General features: G+C 50.6%; 1 protein-coding gene across 1 annotated transcript; it reads right to left on the bottom strand.

The window, feature by feature from the left end:
* Positions 1-2014: 2014 nt before the first annotated feature.
* Positions 2015-22461, bottom strand: LOC137356440 (transmembrane protein 143-like). Its single transcript, XM_068022332.1, has 7 exons — positions 22356-22461; positions 12669-12870; positions 11782-12076; positions 10942-11049; positions 8020-8214; positions 4597-4745; positions 2015-2501 (listed from the first exon to the last, which is right to left on the bottom strand). Exons 2-7 carry the CDS (start codon positions 12770-12772, stop codon positions 2015-2017), a joined length of 1338 nt encoding a protein of 445 aa, XP_067878433.1. The 5' UTR covers positions 12773-12870; positions 22356-22461.
* Between the last annotated feature and the right edge of the window lie 147 nt (positions 22462-22608).

Genomic DNA, 22608 nt, shown 5'->3' on the forward strand with positions numbered 1-22608 from the left:
TAATCGTGGGCACTCTCATCATCACCTAACTTGGGCAAATGAAATTGCAGGTTGAGCACCTGGAACATATTTGAAACAGTTTCCTGGAACCAACCGTGGAAGAGGAGCAAATTTTAGATCTTTTTCTGTGCAGCGAGACAGGGTTTATCTCATAGCGAGGGAAGAGTGATCATAATATGATGGAAGCCACACAGAGTTTGAGAGCGACTGACATAAGTCCGAAACTGCAGCGCTGAACTTAAACAAAGCCAATTGCACAGGAGTGAGGGGGCGAGCTGGCGAAGGTAGGTTGGGCAAATAGATTAAAAGATATAACAATTAAAGAAGTCATTCATAACTAAACATTCCCTTAAGCAGAAAAAAAATCTCAAGGGCAAAGTGGTGCAGACATGGATGATAGTAGATTTCAAGAAATGGCTTACAATGTTGCGGGAAAAAAAATCCAGTAAAGAATCTCCAAGAAATAAAGAGGGAAAAATAGACTGAGAGAGCTTTTACAAGTCTGTAAAAAGGAGAGTAGCTAAAGTAAATGTTGCTCCCTTACAGGCAGAAACAGGAGAAATTATGATGGGGAATAAGGAAATAGCAAAGATGTGACCAATGGACGACATAAAAGGTAGGAGGGTCAGTGTCAGCTTGGATAAGAAACAAATGGCTTATTTCTGGTATCTTCTTTGTGTCTTCTACTCTGAAGGCAGACAGAGAACATTTAGAGTCAGAGAGTCATTTACAGCACAGAAGGAGGCCACTCGGCTCATCTAGTCCGTGGAGCAATCCAGTCCGTCCCACTTGCCCTGCTCTATCCCTGCAGTTCTGTAAGTTTACTCCCATCACATGCCCATCCAACTTCCTTCTGAAATCATGCATCATGTCTGCGAGTTCCAGATCACGATCACTCGCTGCATAAAAAAAAACTCTTCCTCACATCCCGGCTTCTAAAACCTCGCCTTGTAGTGAAACTCCCTCGTCCTGGCAACCGTTCTGGGAGATCTCCTCTGCACCCTCTCGAGGACCCTCACGTCCTTCCTAAAGAGTGCCGGGCACAACTGGGTGCAATGCTCTAGTGTATGTATCCATGTTTGCTCAGGACACAAGGCTCAGTGGGAAAGTCAGCTGTGAGGAGGAGGCCAGGAGAGTGCAAAGAGATGTAGAGCACGCAACTGATTGGACAGGGAAGCAGATGACGGAGCAAGAAGAACGGGAAAGCAGAATTATTTTTTAAGAAGGTGACAAACCAGGGTATTCCGAGAGTCCGGGGTGTCCTTGCACATGAATCAGAGACAGTTAACATGGAGGTTCAGCGAGCAATTAGGAAGGCAGAGGGAGCTTTACTCTGTATCTAACCCCATGTACTGGGAGAGTTTGATGGGGGGACAGTGTAGAGGGAGCTTTATTCTGTATCTAACCCAGTGCTGTACCTGTCCTGGGAGTGTTTGATGGGGACAGAGTAGAGGGAGATTTACTCTGTATCTAACCCCCGTGCTGTACCTGTTCTGGGAGTGTTTGATGGGGACAGAGTAGAGGGAGATTTACTCTGTATCTAACCCCGTGCTGTACCTGTCCTGGGAGTGTTTGATGGGGACAGAGTAGAGGGAGCTTTACTCTGTATCTAACCCAGTGCTGTACCTGTCCTGGGAGTGTTTGATGGGGACAGTGTAGAGGGAGATTTACTCTGTATCTAACCCCCGTACTGTACCTGTCCTGGGAGTGTTTGATGGGGACAGAGTAGAGGGAGATTTACTCTGTATCTAACCCCGTGCTGTACCTGTCCTGGGAGTGTTTGATGGGGACAGAGTAGAGGGAGATTTACTCTGTATCTAACCCCGTGCTGTACCTGTCCTGGGAGTGTTTGATGGGGACAGAGTAGAGGGAGATTTACTCTGTATCTAACCCCGTGCTGTACCTGTCCTGGGAGTGTTTGATGGGGACAGAGTAGAGGGAGATTTACTCTGTATCTAACCCAGTGCTGTACCTGTCCTGGGAGTGTTTGATGAGGGACAATGTAGAGGGAGATTTACTCACCACGATCGGGAGACGCCTCGGGCTGGTGATGCAGGCGGACGAGGTGCATGAAGGTGTGAGCCAGCATCAGCTCCTTCATGTGCTCCTGTTGGGCGCGGTGCACCAAAGCCACGAGCAGCTCTGCGTTGTTGGATGTGGTCCTGTCGTGCAGCATGGTAGAGTGGTCCAGGGCTTTCTTGTCACGTTTCAGCCGGAAGAGGCGCTGGGAGCGTTGGGTCATCAGCACGGTGAAGAGGAGGAATAGCAGCAGGAAGTCCACCTTCAGGCTGTAAAAGCCTAGCACAGTCAAGTTGGCAAACAGGGCCGAGCCCCCCACCACCAGGGTGAAGTAGAGCAAGGTGCGGTCGGAGAAGGAGATACGCATCCGCACGGACGGCAGCAGATGCTCCAGGTTCTCCAGCGGGATGTCCTTGAATGACTTTAGAACCAAGCGCCCGTTCCGCAGCCGAGCCGCCATTACTACCCGCTTGCAGTACCGCCTGTGGGGGGGGGGGGGGGGGGCAATGGGAGGAGGTCAGAAAAGGGAGATTCGCATTGATATAGTGTCCTTTTGACTCCTCAGGACATCCCCAGTGTCGCCACTGCTGCAATCCTATTCAATATGGCTGCCGTGTCCACTCTAATAATGGACAACATTCCCAGATTGATCATGGCCACCATGCCCACTTCAGAAAATGGACATAGTGCCCAGATTAAAGATGGCCACCATGCCCACTCCAAAAAATTGACAACCTGCCCAAATTAATTATGGTCACCTTGCTCACTCCAAAAAATTGACAACCTGCCCAGCTATAATATGTCCACCGTGCCCACTCCAGAAAATGGACAACCTGCCCAGATAAAACATGGCCATGCTGCCCAAATTAAACATGGCCGCTGTGTCACTCCAAAATGGATAACATGCCCAGATACAATATGGCCACCGTGCCCCCTCCAAAAAGTGGTCAACCTGCGCAGATTAAACCTGGCCACCAAGCCCACTCCAAAAAATGGAGAACCAGCCCGGGTTAAACCCGGCCACCCAGCCCGGGTTAAACATGGGCACCCAGTTCACAGATGACATGAAAATAGGTGGTGTCGTAAATAGTGAGAAGGAAAGCCTTCGATTACAGGACGATATAGATGGGCAGAGCAGTGGCAAATGGAATTTAATCCTGAGAAGTGTGAGGTGATGCATTTTGGGAGGACTAACAAGGCAAGGGAATATACAATCGATGTACAGAGGGTCAGAGAGATCTTGGTGTACTTGTCCATAGATCATTGAAGGCAGTAGCACAGGTAGATAAGGTGATTAGGAAGGCATATGGGATACTTGCCTTTACTAGCCGAGGCATAGAATATAAGAGCAGCGAGGTTCTGATGGAGCTGTATAAAACACTAGTTAGGCCACAGCTGGAGTACTGTGTACAGTTCTGGGCACCACACTATAGGAAGGATGTGATTGTACTGGAGAGGATGCAGAGGAGATTCACTAGGATGTTGCCTGGGCTGGAGTATTTCAGCCATGAAGAGAGATTGGATAGGCTAGGGTTGTTTTCCTTAGAGCAGAGAAGGCTGAGGGGGGACCTGATTGAGGTGTAGAAGATTATGAGGGGCATTGATAGGTTAGATAGGAAGAGACTTTTTCCCTTAGCTGAGGTGCCAATAACCAGGGGGCATAGATTGAAGGCAGGAGGTTTAGAGGGGATTTGAGGAATTTTTTTTCCACTCAGATGGTGGTTGGAATCTGGAACACACTGCCTGAAGAGGTGGTAGAGGCAGGAACCCTCACAACATTTAAGTATTTAGATGAGCACTTGAAACGTCATAGCATACAAGGCTACGGGCCAAGTGCTGGAAAATTGGATTAGAATAGTTAGGAGCTTGATGGCCGGCACAGACTCGATGGGCCGAAGGGCCTGTTTCTGTGTTGCATAACTCTATGACCACCCTGCCCGGGTTAAACATCTCCGCTCTGCACCTTTTACCATTAACCTCAGATCTGCGTCCTCTAGTTACTGACTCCCTGCCAGTTTCTCCTTACTTATTCTGTTCAAACCCTTCCTGATTTTGAACATCTCTATTAAATCTCCCTCTTAACCTTCTCTGTTCTCAGGAGAACAATCCCAAAATCTCCCAGTCTCTGCACATTAACTGAAGGCCCTCATCCCTGGGACCATTCTGGTCAATCTCCCTCGTAACCTTTCATTTATATCGTGCCCTTAACAGAGCAAAAGTTTCAGCGCATAATCAGACATAAATTTGCGCGTGACACGATGCACTGCAGCAACACACCAAGGTTCCTTAGACAGCGCCGCCCAAACCCGCGACCTCTACCAACTCGAAGGACAAGGGCAGCAGGAGCATGGGAACACCCACCGCCTGCAAGTTCCCCTCCGAGCCGCTCACCGCCCCGACTTGGAACGATATCGGCCGTTCCTTCACTGGTGCTGGGTCACAATCCTGGAACTCCCTTCCGAGCAGCACTGCGGGCGGACCTGCACCCCAGGAACTGCAGCAGCTCAAGGCGGACGCTCAACGCCACCTTCTCAAGGGGCGATTAGGGACGGGCAATAAAAGCCAGACACCTCTTACCTCTCCATTGGCATCTTCACCATGCGCTGGAAGAACTGACGCTTGGAGGCGCGCTCCTCCTTTGTCTTGTCCAGTGGCTGCGGCGTTCCCACCCGTATGCCGAGTGCCCAGAACTTCATGTAATCGTAATCCGCCAACCTGACTTTCACCTGGGGAAACGGAGAGGGCAAGGCGTTCAGCTGCGGCCGGGGTAGGGGGGTGGGGGAAGAGAGAGAGGAGGGGGCAAATCCCGTCTTAAGGAACCCACAAGCGGGGAGGCCCGACCCCACATGAGGCAAGGAGGTCGGGGACGAGAGTGCTGCTTCGGTGCTGAAATCACAGGACCGCGTCGGCGAGCGAGGCGGCCATTTGGCCCACCGTGTCTGGGCTAGCTCTTTGTGCAATTAATGCCACCTTCCACTGAGCAATTCCTTTCCCCTACCAGTATTTAAACGAATCCCCCTTCTGAGAGTTAGGCCTCAATCTGCTTCCACTGCCCTTTCAGGCAGCGCATTCTGGATCACAACAAGTCACTGCGTCGATAAATGTTTCCTCATTTCCCTCCCTCTGGTTCTTTCACCAATCGCCAACGATCTGTGTCCCACTGGTTCCCCAACCTCCGTGCCACTGGGAAAATTTCTCATCATTTACTCCATCCAAACACCTATTGATTGCAAACGCCCCAAATAAATCTCCTTCTTAACCTTCACTGCTCTAAGGAGAAAAACCATGGATAACTATGTAAAGCAGAGAGAGGAACAGTTCAATGGTGAGAGCGCGGGAAAGTGGGATTAGTTTGGGAGTGATAAAGGGCTTTGGGAAGAGAGTGGGGCAGTGGGATTAGTTTGGGGATTGATAACGGGCTTTGGAGAGAGAGCGGGGCAGGGGGATTAGTTTGGGGATTGATATAGGGCGATGGTAGAGAGTGGGGCAGGGGGATTAGTTGGGGATTGATAGAGGGCTAAGGCGAGAGAGTGGGGCAGTGGGAGTAGTTTGGGGATAGATACAGGGCTAAGGAGAGAGAGTGGGGTAGTGGGATTAGTTTGGAGATAGATACAGGGCTAAGGAGAGAGAGTGGGGCAGTGGGATTAGTTTGGGATTGATACAGGGCGATGGGGAGAGTGTGGGGTAGTGGGATTAGTTTGGGGATTGATACAGGGCTATGGGGAGAGAGTGGGGTAGTGGGATTAGTTTGGGGATTGATACATGTTATGGGGAAAGAGTGGGGTAGTGGGATTAGTTTGGGGATTGATACAGGGCTATTGGGAGAGAGTGGGGCATTGGGATTAGTTTGGGGATTGATACAGGGCTAATCCGAGAGACAGTAGGAAACTAGGAGTAGTTTGGGGATTGATACAGGGCTATGAGGAGAGAATGGGGCAGTGGGATTAGCTTGGTGATTGACACAGGGCGATGGGGAGAGAGTGGGGCAGTGGGATTAGTTTCAGGATTGATACAGGGCTATGGGGAGAGAGCGGGACAGTGGGATTAGTTTGGTGATTGATGCAGGGCGATGCCGAGAGAGCGGGACAGTGGGATTAGTTTGGGGATTTATACAGGGGTATGCGGAGATTGGGGCAGTGGGATTCGTCTGAGGATGGATACAGGGCTATGGGGTGATCCGGGCAGTGAGAATAGTTTGGGGATTGATACAGGGCAATGGGGAGAGAATGGGGTAGTGGGAGTAGTTTGGGGATTGATACAGGGCTATGGGGAGACAGCGGGGCAGTGAGAATAGTTTGGGGATTGATACAGGGCAATGGGGAGAGAATGGGGCAGTGGGAGTAGTTTGGGGATTGATACAGGGCTATGGGGAGAGAGCGAGACAGTGGGATTAGTTTTGGGATTGATACAGGGCTTTGGTGAGAGTGTGGGGCAGTGGGATTAGTTTGGTGATTGATACAGGGCTTTGGGGAGAGAGCGGGGCAGTGGGATTAGTTTGGTGATTGATACAGGGCTATGGAGAGAGTGTGGGGCAGTGGGATTAGTTTGGGATTGATACAGGGCGATGGGGAGAGTGTGGGGCAGTGGGATTAGTTTGGGGATCGATACCGGACTAAGGAGAGAGAGCGGGGCAGTGGGATTAGTGTTGGGACTAATCCAGGGCTTTGGTGAGAGAGTGGGGCAGTGGGATTAGTTTGGTGATTGATACAGGGCTATGGAGAGAGTGTGGGGCAGTGGGATTAGTTTGGGATTGATACAGGGCGATGGGGAGAGTGTGGGGCAGTGGGATTAGTTTGGGGATCGATACCGGACTAAGGAGAGAGAGCGGGGCAGTGGGATTAGTGTTGGGACTAATCCAGGGCTTTGGTGAGAGAGTGGGGCAGTGGGATTAGTTTGGGGATTGATACGGGGGCTTTGGGGAGAGCAGGGCAGAGCGATTAGTTTGGGGATTGATACAGGGCTATGGGGAGAGAGCGGGGCAGTGGGATTAGTTTGGGGATTGATACAGGGCTATGGGGAGAGAGCTGAACAGTGGCATTAGTTTGGGATTGATACAGACTATGGGATGAGCCAGGAAGTGGGATCAATTTGACGATTGATGCAGGGCGATAGGGTGAGCCAGGCAGTGATATTAGTTTGGGGATTGAGAAAGGGTTATGGAGAGAGAGTGGGGAAGTGGGATTAGTTTGGGATTGATACAGGGCTATGGGGAGAGAGCGGGGCAGTGGGATTAGTTTGGGATTGATACAGGGCTATGGAGAGAGAGCGGGGCAGTGGGATTAGTTTGGGATTGATACAGGGCTATGGGGAGAGAGCGGGGGCAGTGGGATTAGTTTGGGATTGATACAGGGCTATGGGGAGAGCGGGGGCAGTGGGATTAGTTTGGGATTGATACAGGGCTATGGGGAGAGAGCGGGGGCAGTGGGATTAGTTTGGGATTGATACAGGCCTATGGGGAGAGCGGGGGCAGTGGGATTAGTTTGGGATTGATACAGGGCTATGGGGAGAGAGCGGGGGCAGTGGGATTAGTTTGGGGATTGATACAGGGCTATGGGGAGAGCGGGGGCAGTGGGATTAGTTTGGGATTGATACAGGGCTATGGAGAGAGAGCAGGGCAGTGGGATTAGTTTGGGATTGATGAGGGCTATGGAGAGAGAGCAGGGCAGTGGGATTAGTTTGGGGATTGATGCAGGGCTATGAGGAGAGAGCAGGGCAGTGGGATTAGTTTGAGATTGATACAGGGTTATGGGGAGAGGGCGGGGTAGTGGGATTAGTTTGGGGATTGATACAGGGCTATGGAGAGAGCAGGGCAGTGGGATTAGTTTGGGATTGATACAGGGATTTGGGGAGAGGACGGGGTAGTGGGATTAGTTTGGGATTTGATATAGGGCTATGGGGAGAGAGTGGGGCAGCTTTCCACTGTTAGTCTGTGAGGAGGGGGAGCTCTGTTCCGGATTTGAGGGGGGAGGGGCGGGGTGTGGTGGTGTCGTCGGGGAGTACCTGGACTTTAAAAAGCGGATCGTGATGCAAAAGGGCGTAATGGATAGCTTCCTCTGACAGTCTGTTGAAGTTGGCCTGTTCCAAGACTGGATGCAGGTTGTCGAGCAGAATCATTTCTTGGTCCGAATGTACTGTCTCCTCCGCCAACAGCTCTGGCAGTGTGTCTCGATCTGGGTTAATCGGTTCATACAGTGCCTGCAAAAAGCAGCAATAAAAATCATTGGACAGCAGTTCTGGAAAAGACTGTCGCAAACACCGACACCCGGAGCTCTCCTCTTCCCTCCGAGCTCCAAAGTCCCAGTCCCACCCCTGATCACATCCCCACACACAATCTCGCTCCCCTCTCCTGTGTCCCTCACGCTCCCCCTCCTTCCTCCTCCCCCCCGTATCCCACCTGCTCGTTTGATTCAGGCAACACGGATTGCCAGTACTGCTGAAGTGTCGTCACTGCTCCAATGCAGGGGTACGGGGCAGCCTAGTGGTTCGGTGGGTGCCTCCGCATAATAGTGACCAGTTAATGACCCTTGGAAGTGGCCGATGACACAGTAATGGAGAAGGCGGTAGGGAAGGATGAAAGTCGCTGACAGTGCTCCAAGTGGAAAACGTCAGCCGGGTTGCTAGCATGCATCCTCGGGGACTGAGGGAAGCGAGGGTGCAAACTGCGGAGCCTCTGGCCACAGTCTTCCACTCTTCCTCAGCTATGCAAGTGGTGCCAGAGGACTGCAAGTGTTTACACCCCTGTTCGAAAAAGGGACCAGGGATAAACACGGCAACTACAGGCCAGTCAGCAGTGGGGGAGACTTTTCGAGATGATAATCCGAGACAAAATTGGCGGATGAGGGCTGCGCGGCGGATGCTGCTTATCCGGACTAACAAAAGGCGTTTGATAAAGTAACAGACGAGAGACTTGGCTGCAAAATTGAAGTCCCTGGGAGGAAAGAGACAGTGCCCTGTGTGGATACAACACTGGCTCAAGAGACAGAAAGCAGGGAGTCGTGGCGAATGGTTGTGCTGCAGGCTGGAGGGACGTCTGCTGCGGTTCTCCCCAGGCGTCTTTTTGACGCGCAGACATATTAATGAGCTGGACTGGGGCAGACAGAGCATTATTCAGATGTTTGCAGCTGACACTGAACTCGGACGTGTCGTGAGCAGTGAGGCGGACGCTCAAGGGCGTCAGGAGAACATAGACTGGCGGAATGAGGAGACTGGAAACAGATGCATTTTCGTGCAGAGAAGTGTAAAGCGATTCCTTTTGACAGGACGAATGAGGAGTGGAAACACGAACAAAATGGTATCGTTGTAAAGGGGGTGCAGTGACTTGATGGTGTACAGATACATCTTTGAAGGCTGGCTGGACAAGTTGAGAAAACTGGTTTAAAATAAGGCATGCAGGATCCTTGGCTCTACAATTGGAGGCATACGGTACAAGAGCAAAGAATTTAAGAGAAACCTTTTATAAAACACTGGTTCAGCCCCAAGTGGAAAATGATGTCCAATTCTGGTCGCTGTACGTTCAAAAGGATATCAACACCTCAGAGAGGGTGCAGAGGAGATTGACCAGAATGGTCCCGGGGATGAGGGACTTCAGTTAATGTGGAGAGACTGGGAGAAGCTGGGGTTGTTCTCCTTGAAGCACAGAAGGTTAAGAGGGAGATTTAATAGAGATGTTCAAAATCAGGAAGGGTTTGGACAGAGTAAATAAGACAAATTAGTACTGACCCTCTGACAGTGCAGCACTCCCTCAGGACTGACCCTCCGACAGTGCAGCACTCCCCCAGTACAGACTCTCCGACAGCGCGGCGCTCCCTCTGTACTGACCCTCCGACAGTGCGGCGCTCCCTCAGTACAGGCCCTCCGACAGTGCGGCGCTCCCTCAGGACTGACCCTCCGACAGTGCAGCACTCCCCCAGTACAGACTCTCCGACAGCGCGGCGCTCCCTCAGTACTGACCCTCCGACAGTGCGGCACTCCCTCAGTACAGGCCCTTCGACAGTGCAGCGCTCCCTCAGTACTGACCCTCCGACAGTGCGGCACTCCCTCAGTACAGGCCCTCCGACAGTGCGGCGCTCCCTCAGTACTGACCCTCCAACAGTGCGGCGCTCCTTCAGTACTGATCTTCCGACAGCACGGCACTCCCTCAGTACTGACCCTCTGACACTGGAGCTACTTCTGGTGCATAGTATCTTTGAAGGTGGCAGGACATATTGAGAGAGTGGTTAGTAAAGCATATGGGATCTTGGGCTTTATAAAGAGGCATTGAGTACAGAACCAGGGAAGTTGTGCTCAACCTTTATAAAGCTCGAGTTAGACCCAAACTGGAGTATTGCATCCAGTTGTGATCACCACACTTTGGAAAGAGGGTGAGGGTCCGAGAGGGTGCAGAGGAGGTTGACCAGAATGGTTCCAGAGATGGGGGATTTTAGTTACAAGGTTAGGGTGGAGTTGCTGGGATTGTTGTCCCTGGAGCCAGGGAGATTGAGAGGCGATTTGACAGAGGCATACAAGATTACGAGGGGTTTGGATAGTGTAGACAAAAGGAAACAGTTCCCGTTAACGAACGGGGCAAGGACTCGGGGACTTTTGGGCAGGAGATGCAGTGGGGGACGTGAGGGAGAACTTTTTCGGACAGCTCCGCGGAGAGCTGGCATAGATTCGATGGGCCCCGTTATGGGCTGCGCAAGACTCTAGATCACGGGGCTCGACTCTCCGGAGTGGGGCTGAAGTGCCGTGAGCCCAGCTGCGGTCCAAGACCAGACTGACCCTCTCCCGCCCACCACCTCTCTCCGAGTGCTGCACTGCCAGAGCTGCGAGGTGCCAGACCGCAGCCCAGGCTGCTCGCTCGGTTGCAACTCGCAACCTTCGGCGTCACTCAAGACCAGGGCCGGCCAGCCAGACCACCCAAGCCAGGCCGAGGAACCTCACCATCAGCCGCTCCATCGTCTCGTTGTAATGTCGCAAGGTGATCGCCTCGGCCTCGTCGATCAGCGTCTTCAGTGAGGCCCTCTTCGGCTCCGAGACAGAGCTCAGCTCCTGGGGGAAGGGGTGAGAAAGAAGCGGAGAGAGGGTGTCAGCAGGTGAAGGGCAGAAGAGACACGGGGTACGATCCTGTAGAACGTTACCGCACAGGGAAACAAGGCAGCATGACCCCCTCTCCGTTTCCCCCCTGTCCATTTCTCTCTGATTCCCCCCTCTCCCCGTCCGTTTCTCTCTGATTCCCCCCTCTCCCCGTGTCCGTTTCTCTCTGATTTCCCCTTATCCGTTTCTCTCTGATTCCCCCCTCTCCCCCGGTCTGTTTCGCTCTGATTCCCCCCCCTCCCAGTGTCCGTTTCTCTCTGATTCCCCCCTCTCCCAGTGTCCGTTTCTCTGATTCCCCCCTCTCCCAGTGTCCGTTTCTCTGATTTCCCCCCTCTCCCAGTGTCCGTTTCTCTCTGATTCCCCCCTCTCCCAGTGTCCGTTTCTCTGATTCCCCCCTCTCCCAGTGTCCGTTTCTCTCTGATTCCCCCCTCTCCCAGTGTCCGTTTCTCTCTGATTCCCCCCTCTCCCAGTGTCCGTTTCTCTCTGATTCCCCCCTCTCCCAGTGTCCGTTTCTCTCTCATTCCCCCTCCCCAGTCCGTTTCTCTCTGAATCTCTCTCCTTCATGCCATCACCACCACCCCCCCCGATTAGCCCTCCCCTTCCCCCGCCACAGTCTCACCCCAGTACTCCCATGTCTGCTCCCTCCCCCCTCACCCTGTCTCCACTCCTGCTACCCAGCTCTTTTACCTTCATTAACATCTGCTGCAGGACGTGCTTGTTGAAGGGGATGAACTGTTCCATGTAGTCAGCTGACAGCTCCCTCGGCCAGCTCCCCCCATTACTCGGTGATTTGGAGTCACTGGTCTTCACCCCGTTCCTCAGGCATGTTGGGTTGTCACTCTTCACCCTGCTACTCAGGGGGTTGGGATTCGGCTTCCCTATCCTGGTTACCAGGCCGGGCGTCCTGCACGCAAAGGGACCCAGGGCTTGGAGCGGGGTATAACCAACAGCGGCTCGAAACAACGGCAATAGGTGCAGCATCCTGTTTGAGAGCAGCAAAGAGAAGGGGAGGTGAGCAAGGAGGGTTGGAGGTGAGGGTTGAGGGAAGACACTGGAGGAGGAGGTGACCCCCCCTTGAACCTCTTCTGCCACACCATGCGATTGTGGTTGTGCATCTTGTCTCAACCCTTGGCTTCACATCCCTGAATATTGGCCAAAAATTCTCTCACTCCTCCATTTAAAATTAACCGCGTTGGCATCTCCCTGCTTTTGGCGGATGACCCTTTGCTGGAGAGGGTTCTCCTAACTTCGCTCCTGAATATGGCCTGATTTTTTGCCCAATGTCCCCTTTTCCCAGACTCTCCCACCAGCGGAAAAGATTTGCCTCTATCCACCCTTTCCAAATCCTAAAAATCTCAATCAAATCATCCCTTAACCTGCGATACTCCACGGATTTCGATACTTATGTAATCTTGCTTCATAATCTCACCGGTCAAGCCCTGGCTACACTCCGGTTAGTGTGCACTGCACACCTTCTCAGGCTAATCCATCCTTTCTGAGGTGCTCAGGCTGTGAGCTAATCATAGCTGTCGCCAAACCCCCTCAAAAAATTCAATCAAGTTAGTCCGGCCTACCTGGCCAAAACGTTTTCGCGATCTGCGCACCATGACCCCGAAATCTCTTTGGACGTCCGGTGTTCCGAGTTTCCCACCATTTCAAAAACATTCCGATCGATCATTTTTGGGTTCAAAACCGATGACCTCACACATACGTGGAAATCCTTTTGCTCACTCAATCTATCAACGTCTCCTTGTAAGTTTGAGGCTCTCGTGTACACTGAGCGGGTGAGACAACAGCCAGAGAGACGACGAGTAAGAGAGGAAACTGAGGCGAGGGCGGAGAGAGTGAGACAGGAGAGGAGAGAGGAAAATGGAGAGACACACCGATAAAGAGAGAAGGACAAAGAGATAGAGAGAGAGACAGAGATGGAGACAGACAAATAGAGTAACAGAGACACCCTCGGCACAGAGGAGAGCAACGGAGAGACAGAAGGGAGAGGGAGAAAGACAGCAACAGAGAGGAAAAACATGGACATTCCATCAATCCCACCCTTCACCCGACCATGATCTTTTCTGAATGGCGAAGCAGGCTCGATGGGCTGAATGGCCTACACCTGCTCCTATTTTCTATGCTTCTATGCCCACTGCCCCTAATCTCCACCTTCCCTCTCTATGTATATTCCAGAGTATATCCCACCCTCTCGATGTTACCCATCCCTAATTGCTCTTGACCTGACTGGCTTGCCAGGCAATTGCAGAGGGCAGTTAAGAGCTGTGGGTCTGGAGTCACATGTCGGCCAGATTTTCTTTTCTTTCATTCATGGGATGTGGGCGTCAATGGCCAGGCCAGCATTTATTGCCCATCACTAATTGCCCTCGAGAAGGTGGTGGTGAGCTGCCTTCTTGAACCGCTGCAGTCCATGTGAGGTAGGTACATCCACAGTGCTGTTAGGAAGGGAGTTCCAGGATTTGGAACCAGCGACAGTGAAGGAATGGCGATATAGTTCCAATTCAGGATGGTGTGTGACTTGGAGGGGAACTTGCAGGTGGTGGTGTTCCCATACATCTGTTGTTCTTGTCCTTCTAGGTGGTAGAGGTCGTGGGTTTGGAAGGTGCTGTCTAAGGAGCCTTGGTGCGTTGCTGCAGTGCATCTTGTAGATGGTACACACTGCTGCCACTGTGCGTCAGTGGTGGAGGGAGTGAATGTTTGTAGATGGGGTGCCAATCAAGCGGGTTGCTTTGTCCTGGTTGGTGTCGAGCTTCTTGAGTGTTGTTGGAGCTGCACCCATCCAGGCAAGTGGAGAGTATTCCATCACACTCCTGACCTGTGCCTTGTAGATGGTGGACACGCTTTGGGGAGTCAGGAGGTGAGTTACCCTCTGCAGAATTCCTAGCCTCTGACCTGCTCTTGTAGCCACAGTATTTATATGGCTACTCCAGTTCAGTTTCTGGTCAATGGTCGGCCCTAGGATATTGATAGTGGGGGATTCAGTGATGGTAATTGCCATTGAATGTCATGGGGAGATGGTTAGATTCTCTCTAGTTGGAGATGGTCATTGCCTGGCACTTGTGTGGCGCGAATGTTACTTGCCACTTATCAGCCCAAGCCTGGATATTGTCCAGGTCTTGCTGCATTTCTACACAAACTGCTTCAGTATCTGAGGAGTCACGAATGATGCTGAACATTGTGCAATCATCAGCGAACATCCCGACTTCTGACCTTATGATTGAAGGAAGGTCATTGATGAAGCAGCTGAAGATGGTTGGGCCTCGGACACTACCCTGAGGAACTCCTGCAGTGATGTCCTGGAGCTCAGATGATTGACTTCCAACAACCACAGCCATCTTCCTTTGCGCTCGGTATGACTCCAACCAGCAAAGAGTTTCCCCCCTGATTCCCATTGACTCCAGTTTTGCTAGGGCTCCTTGATGCCATACTCAGTCAAATGCTGCCTTGATGTCAAGGGCAGTCACTCTCACCTCACCTCTTGAGTTCAGCTCTTTTGTCCATGTTTGAACCAAGGCTGTAATGAGGTCAGGAGCTGAGTGACCCTGGCGGAACCCAAACTGAGCGTCACTGAGCAGGTTGTTGCTAAGCAAGTGCTGCTGATAGCACAGTTGATGACACCTTCCATCACTTTACTGATGATTGAGAGTAGGCTGATGGGGCTGTAATTGGCCGGGTTGGACTTGTCCTGCTTTTTGTGTGCAGGACATACCTGGGCAATTTTCCACATTGCCGGGTAGATGCCAGTGTTGTAGCTGTACTGGAACAGCTTGGCTAGGGGCGCAGCTGGGATTACTCCCAAGGCCGCGTGCTAGTGAGTGTAGGAATAGGAGAATACACCAGATGAATGCGTGGCGGGAGAGATGGTGCAGGAGGGAGGGCTTCAGATTTCTGGGGCAATGGGACCGGTTCAGGGGAAGGTGGGAACTGTACAAGCCGGACAGTCTGCACCTAAACAGGACTGGGAGAAATATCCTTGCAGGAAGGATTGCTAGTGCTGTTGGGGATGGTTTAAACTAGCTTGGCAGGAGGATGGGAACCTGATCACAGTCTTAGATAGGACAAGTTCAGGGCAGGGAACAGGAGGCAGAGAATTAGTGAGTGACTCTGAAAAACAGAAGAAGCAAAGATTAAGTGTGCAGTATAGTAAATAAAGACAATGAGCTGAGGGCATAGATAGACACATAGCAAACATGATAACATTGCTATAACGGAAACTTGGCTGAAGGAGGGGCAAGAATGGCAGCTCAACATCCCTGGACATAGAATTTCCAGGCAGGATAGAGAGTGGGACAAAAAAGGAGGGGGTGTAGCATTATTAGTTAAGGAATCAATAACAGCTTTGGGGAGGGATGATATGCTAAATGAATCAAATAACGAGGCCATATGGGTGGAGCTCAGAAATAAAAAAAGGGGCAGCCACACTACTAGGAGTGTACTGTAGACCCCCAAATACTGAGAGGGAGATGGAAGAACAAATATGTCGGCAAATTTCTGAGTGCCACAAACTACAGAGCAATAATCATTGGGGATTTCAACTACCTCAATATCAACTGGGATACAAACAGCGAAGGGCACAGAGGGCACAAAAATCTTGAACTGTTTTCAAGAGAACTTTTTTAGCCAGCACGTAACAAGCCCAACGAGAGGGGGCGCAATCCTAGATTTAGTCTTCGGTAATGAAGCTGGGCAAGTGGATGAAGTAGCAGTGGGTGACCATTTTGGAGATAGTGACCATAATACAGTTAGTTTTAGCATAATCATGGAAAAGGACACAGATAAAACAGGAGTAAAAGCTCTAAATTGGGGGAGGGCAAATTTTAAGAAACTGGGAGGTGACTTTTTTTTTTAGAACATTACAGCGCAGTACAGGCCCTTCGGCCCTCGATGTTGCGCCGACCTGTGAAACCATCTGACCTACACTATTCCATTTTCATCCATATGTCTATCCAATGACCACTTAAATGCCCTTAAAGTTGGCGAGTCTACTACTGCTGCAGGCAGGGCTTTCCACGCCCCTACTACTCTCTGAGTAAAGAAACTACCTCTCACATCTGTCCTATATCTTTCACCCCTCAACTTGAAGCTATGTCCCCTCGTGTTTGCCATCACCATCCGAGGAAAAAGACGCTCACTATCCACCCTATCCAACCCTCTGATTATCTTATATGCCTCTATTAAGTCACCTCTCCTCCTCCTTCTCTCCAACGAAAACAACCTCAAGTCCCTCAGCCTTTCCTCGTAAGACCTTCCCTCCATACCAGGCAACATCCTAGTAAATCTCCTCTGCACCCTTTCTATAGCTTCCACATCCTTCCTATAATGCGGTGACCAGAACTGCACGCAATACTCCAGGTGCGGTCTCACCAGAGTTTTGTACAGCTGCAGCATGACCTCGTGGCTCCGAAACTCGATCCCCCTACTAATAAAAGCTAACACACCATATGCCTTCTTAACAGCCCTATTAACCTGGGTAGCAACCTTCAGGGATTTATGTACCTGGACACCAAGATCTCTCTGTTCATCTACACTACCAAGAATCTTCCCATTAGCCCAGAACTCTGCATTCCTGTTACTCCTTCCAAAGTGAATCACCTCACACTTTTCCGCATTAAACTCCATTTGCCATCTCTCAGCCCAGCTCTGCAGCCTATCTATGTCCCTCTGTACCCTACAACATGCTTCGGCACTACTCCACCGACCTTAGTGTCATCTGCAAATTTACTAACCCACCCTTCTACACCCTCTTCCAGGTCATTTATAAAAATGACAAACAGCAGTGGCCCCAAAACAGATCCTTGCGGTACACCACTAGTAACTAAACTCCAGGATGAACATTTGCCATCAACCACCACCCTCTGTCTTCTTTCAGCTAGCCAATTTCTGATCCAAAGCTCTAAATCACCTTCAACCCCATACTTCCGTATTTTCTGCAATAGCCTACCGTGGGGAACCTTATCAAACGCCTTACTGAAATCCATATACACCACATCCACTGCTTTACCCTCATCCACCTGTTTGGTCACCTTCTCGAAAAACTCAATAAGGTTTGTGAGGCACGACCTACCCGTCACAAAACCGTGCTGACTATCTCTAATGAACCTATTCTTTTCAAGATGATTATAAATCCTGTCTCTTATAACCTTTTCCAACATTTTACCCACAACCGAAGTAAGGCTCACAGGTCTATAATTACCAGGGCTGTCTCTACTCCCCCTCTTGAACAAGGGGACAACATTTGCTATCCTCCAGTCTTCCGGCACTATTCCTGTCGGCAATGACGACATAAAGATCAAGGACAAAGGCTCTGCAATCTCCTCCCTAGCTTCCCAGAGAATCCTAGGATAAATCCCATCTGGCCCAGGGGACTTATCTATTTTCACACTTTCCAAAATTGATAACACCTCCTCCTTGTGAACCTCAATCCCATCTAGCCTAGTAGACTGAATCTCAGTATTCTCAACAACATTTTCTTTCTCTACTGTAAATACTGACGCAAAATATTCATTTAACACTTCCCCTATCTCCTCTGATTCCACACACAACTTCCCACTACTATCCTTGATTGGCCCTAATCTAACTCTAGTCATTCTTTTATTCCTGATATACCTATAGAAAGCCTTAGGGTTTTCCCTGATCCTATCCGCCAATGACTTCTCGTGTCCTCTCCTTGCTCTTCTTAGCTCTCCCTTTAGATCCTTCCTGGCTAGCTTGTAGCTCTCAAGCGCCCTAACTGAGCCTTCACGTCTCATCCTAACATAAGCCTTCTTCTTCCTCTTGACAAGCGCTTCAACTTCTTTAGTAAACCACGGCTCCCTCGCTCGACAACTTCCTCCCTGCCTCACAGGTACATACTTATCAAGGACACATAGTAGCTGCTCCTTGAATAAGCTCCACATTTCGATTGTTCCCATCCCCTGCAGTTTCCTTCCCCATCCTACGCATCCTAAATCTTGCCTAATCGCATCATAATTTCCTTTCCCCCAGCTATAATTCTTGCCCTGCGGTATATACCTGTCCCTGCCCATCGCTAAGGTAAACCTAACCGAATTGTGATCACTATCACCAAAGTGCTCACCTACATCTAAATCCAACACCTGGCCGGGTTCATTTCCCAGTACCAAATCCAATGTGGCATCACCCCTGGTTGGCCTGTCTACATACTGTGTCAGAAAACCCTCCTGCACACACTGGACAAAAACTGACCCATCTAAAGTACTCGAACTATAGTATTTCCAGTCGATATTTGGAAAGTTAAAGTCCCCCATAACAACTACCCTGTTACTCTCGCCCCTGTCGAGAATCATCTTCGCTATCCTTTCCTCTACATCTCTGGAACTATTCGGAGGTCTATAAAAGACTCCCAACAGGGTAACCTCACCTCTCCTGTTTCTAACCTCGGCCCATACTACCTCAGTAGACGAGTCCTCAAACGTCCTTTCTGTCGCTGTAATACTCTCCTTGATTAACAATGCCACACCCCCCCCTCTTTTACCATCTTCTCTGTTCTTACTGAAACATCTAAATCCCGGAATCTGCAACATCCATTCCTGCCCCTGCTCTACCCATGTCTCCGAAATGGCCACTACATCGAGATCCCAGGTACCAACCCATGCTGCAAGCTCACCCACCTTATTCCGGATGCTCCTGGCGTTGAAGTAGACACACTTTATACCAGGTTCTTGCTTGCCAGTGCCCTCTTGCGTCCTTGTAACCATATCCCTGACCTCACTACTCTCAACATCCTGTACACTGGCACTACAATTTAGGTTCCCATTCCCCTGCTGAATTAGTTTAAACCCCCCCGAAGAGCACTAGCAAATCTCCCCCCCAGGATATTGGTACCCCTCTGGTTCAGGTGAAGACCATCCTGTTTGTAGAGGTCCCACCTACCCCAGAAAGAGCCCCAATTATCCAGGAAACCAAAACCCTCCTTCCTGCACCATCCCTGCAGCCACGTGTTCAACTCCTCTCTCTCCCTATTCCTCGCTTCGCTATCACGTGGCACGGGCAACAACCCAGAGATAACAACTCTGTTTGTTCTCGCTCTAAGCTTCCACCCTAGCTCCCTGAATTTCTGTCTTAAATCCCCATCTCTCTTCCTACCTATGTCGTTGGTGCCTATGTGGACCACGACTTGGGGCTGCTCCCCCTCCCCCTTAAGGATCCCAAAAACACGATCCGAGACATCACGAACCCTGGCACCTGGGAGGCAACATACCAACCGTGAGTCTCGCTCGTTCCCACAGAACCTCCTATCTGTTCCCCTAACTATGGAGTCCCCAATGACTAATGTTCTGCTCCTCTTCCCCCTTCCCTTCTGAGCAACAGGGACAGACTCTGTGCCAGATACCTGTACCCCATTGCTTACCCCTGGTAAGTCGTCCCCCGCAACAGTATCCAAAACGGTATACCTGTTGTTGAGGGAAACGGCCACAGGGGATCCCTGCACTGCCTGCTGGTTCCCTCTCCTTCCCCTGACGGTAACCCATCTACCTACTTCTTTTACCTGAGGTGTGACTACCTCCCTATAACTCCTCTCAATAACCCCCTCCGCCTCCCGAATGATCCGAAGTTCATCCAGCTCCAGTTCCCTAATGCGGTTCTCGAGGAGCTGGAGTTGGGTGCACTTCCCACAGATGCAGTCAGCAGGGACACTCTTGGCGACCCTTACCTCCCACATTCTGCAGGAGGAACATACAACTGCCTTAACCTCCATTCCCACTATTCTAAATTCCCAACAAATCTACTGAAAAACCAAAAACAAAAAGTCAAAACTTGTTAGGTTAGCAATCCAACGGACAGAACTTCTTAAATACAAAGCTTACCTTATCAACACACCAGAGTCCTTTTTTTTTGACCTGGCGAAAGTGGACTGGATGCAGCTACTTGAGGGAAAATCAGTGGCAAACCAGTGGGAGGCATTCAAAAGCGAGATTCTACAGGCACAGTGTAGGCATGTCCCCACAAAGAAAAAGGGTGGTACTGCCAAATCTAGAGCCCCTTGGTTATCTAGAAGCTTATAGGGTAAGATAAAGCAGAAAAAGAAAGCTTATGACGATCACAAAAATCTTAATACTTTAGAAAGCCTAGAGGAGTATAGAAAGTGCAGGGGTGAAGTAAAAAAGGAAATCAGAAAAGCAAAGAGAGGACATGAAAAATTATTGACAGGTAAAATCAAGGAAAACCCAAAGATGTTTTATCAGTACATTAAGAGCAAGAGGATAACTAAGGAAAGGGTAGGGACTATCAGAGATGTACAAAGGAACTTATGCGTGGATGCAGAAGATGTGGGCAGGGTTCTTAATGAGCTTTTTGTCTCTATCTTCACAAAGGAGAGGGTTGATGTAGACATTGTAGTTAAAGAGGAGGAGTGTGAAATATTAGATACGATAAGCATAATGAGAGAGGAGGTACTAGAGGGTCTGACATCCTTGAAAGTGGATAAATCGCCAGGGCCAGATGGATTGCATCCCAGGTTGTTAAAGGTAGCCAGGGAGCAAATAGTGGATGCACTGAGGATCATCTTCAAATAATACAAACATACAAACTAGGAGCAGGAGTAGGCCACTTGACCCCTCGAGCCTGCTCCGCCATTCAATAAGTTCATGGATGAACTGATTACTCCACATTCCCACCTCCCCCCGATAACCTTTCACTCCCTTGCTTATCAAGAACCTATCTACCTCTACCTTAAAAATATTCAAAGACTCTGCTTCCAACAAGAGAGTTCCAAAGACTCACTACCCTCTGAAAGAAAACATTTCTCTGCATCTCTGTCTTAAATGGGCGATCCCATACTTTTAAACAGTGGCCCCCCAGTTGTAGATTCTCGCAGAAGGGGAAACATCCGTTCCACATCCACCCTGTCAAGACCCCTCAGAATCTTATATGTTTCAATCAAGTCACCTCTTACTCTTCTAAACTCCAGCAGATACAAGCCTAGCCTGTCCAATCTTTCCCTGTAAAACAGCCCGCCCATTCCAAGTATTAGGCTAGTAAACCTTCTCTGTACTGCCTCCAACGCATTTACATCCTTCCTTAAATAAGCAGACCAATACTGTACACAGTACTCCAGATGTGGTCTCACCAATGCCCTGTTTAACTGAAGCATAACCTCCCTACTTTTATATTCAACTCCCCTCGCGATAAATGATAACATTCTATTAGCTTTCCTAATTACTTGCTGTACCTGCATACTAACCTTTAGCGATTCATGCACTAGGACACCCAGATCCCTCTGTATCTCAGAGCTCTGCAATCTCTCACCATTTAGATAATATGCATCTTTTTCATTCTTCCTGCCAAAGTGGACAATTTCACACTTTCCCACATCTGCCAGATCTTTGCCCACTCACTTAACCAATCGATATCCCTTTGTAGCCTCCTCTTATGTCCCCATTCACAAGTTACTTTCCTACCTATCTTTGCGTCATCAGCAAACTCAGCAACCATACCTTGATACATACAACACTCAAGAAGCTCGACACCATCTACAAACATTCACTCCCTCCACCAGCAACGCACAGTGGCAGCAGTGTGTACCATCTACAAGATGCACTGCAGCAACGCACCAAGGCTCCTTAGACAGCACCTTCCAAACCCACAACCTCTACCACCTAGAAGGACAAGAACAACAGATGCATGGGAACACCACCACCTGCAAGTTCCCCTCCAAGTCACACACCAGCCCGACTTGGAACTATATCGCCGTTCCTTCACTGTCGTTGGGTCAAAATCCTGGAATTCCCTTCCTAACAGCACTGTGGGTATACCTACCCCAAATGGACTGCAGTGGTTCAAGAAGGCAGCTCACCACCACCTTCTCAAGGGCAATTAGTGATGGGCAATAAATGCTTGCCTAGACTGTAATGTTCACATCCCAGGAATGAAAGAAAAAAAAATGCCAGTGTGTACCTCTCCCGCTCCACCTATAGACAGCGCTGCAGAGCGGCCGTCTCCGACGCCTGCGTGGTCAGAGTCAGGCCAAGGCGAGGCGGCACGGACGCCTGCGCATCAGGAGCCGAACCGTAAAGACGGCAGCGACGCCTGCGCAGCAGAGACCGACACGCAAACAGGCGACAGGGGGGCCTGCGCGGCGGAGGCCGGGCACGAAGCGGCCACCAACGCGGGACAACGCGCCTGCGCGGCGGCACGACAGCGGCAAGGTCGCGCAACGGGCTTTATCCGCGCGCAGCGTTTTACTTCTCCGTCTTCAGGGTCGAGGAGCGCGTCTTACCTCCCGTTCTACTCACCCGGGGTGCGTCGAGGTGGGGGAGGAGCTGCGGGCGACAAAATGGCGCCGTTCGCCGTTGTCTTTCTCAGCGATGGCGGGGATGACGGGTCGGGAGGGGAGCGCACCGGAAGTGACGACAGGAGAAGGAGGGGCCTGGACTGGAAGGGACGGACAGCCGTCCCAGAGAGGGCGTGTCCAGGACGAAACATCAGTGGGGCGGGGCTTATTTCGGAGCAGATACGTCGTCTCGGACCGGCGGTCTCCAGGAAGTG

Source organism: Heterodontus francisci, chromosome 45, assembly GCF_036365525.1.
Source record: "Heterodontus francisci isolate sHetFra1 chromosome 45, sHetFra1.hap1, whole genome shotgun sequence".
In the NCBI taxonomy this organism is placed as follows: domain Eukaryota; kingdom Metazoa; phylum Chordata; class Chondrichthyes; order Heterodontiformes; family Heterodontidae; genus Heterodontus; species Heterodontus francisci.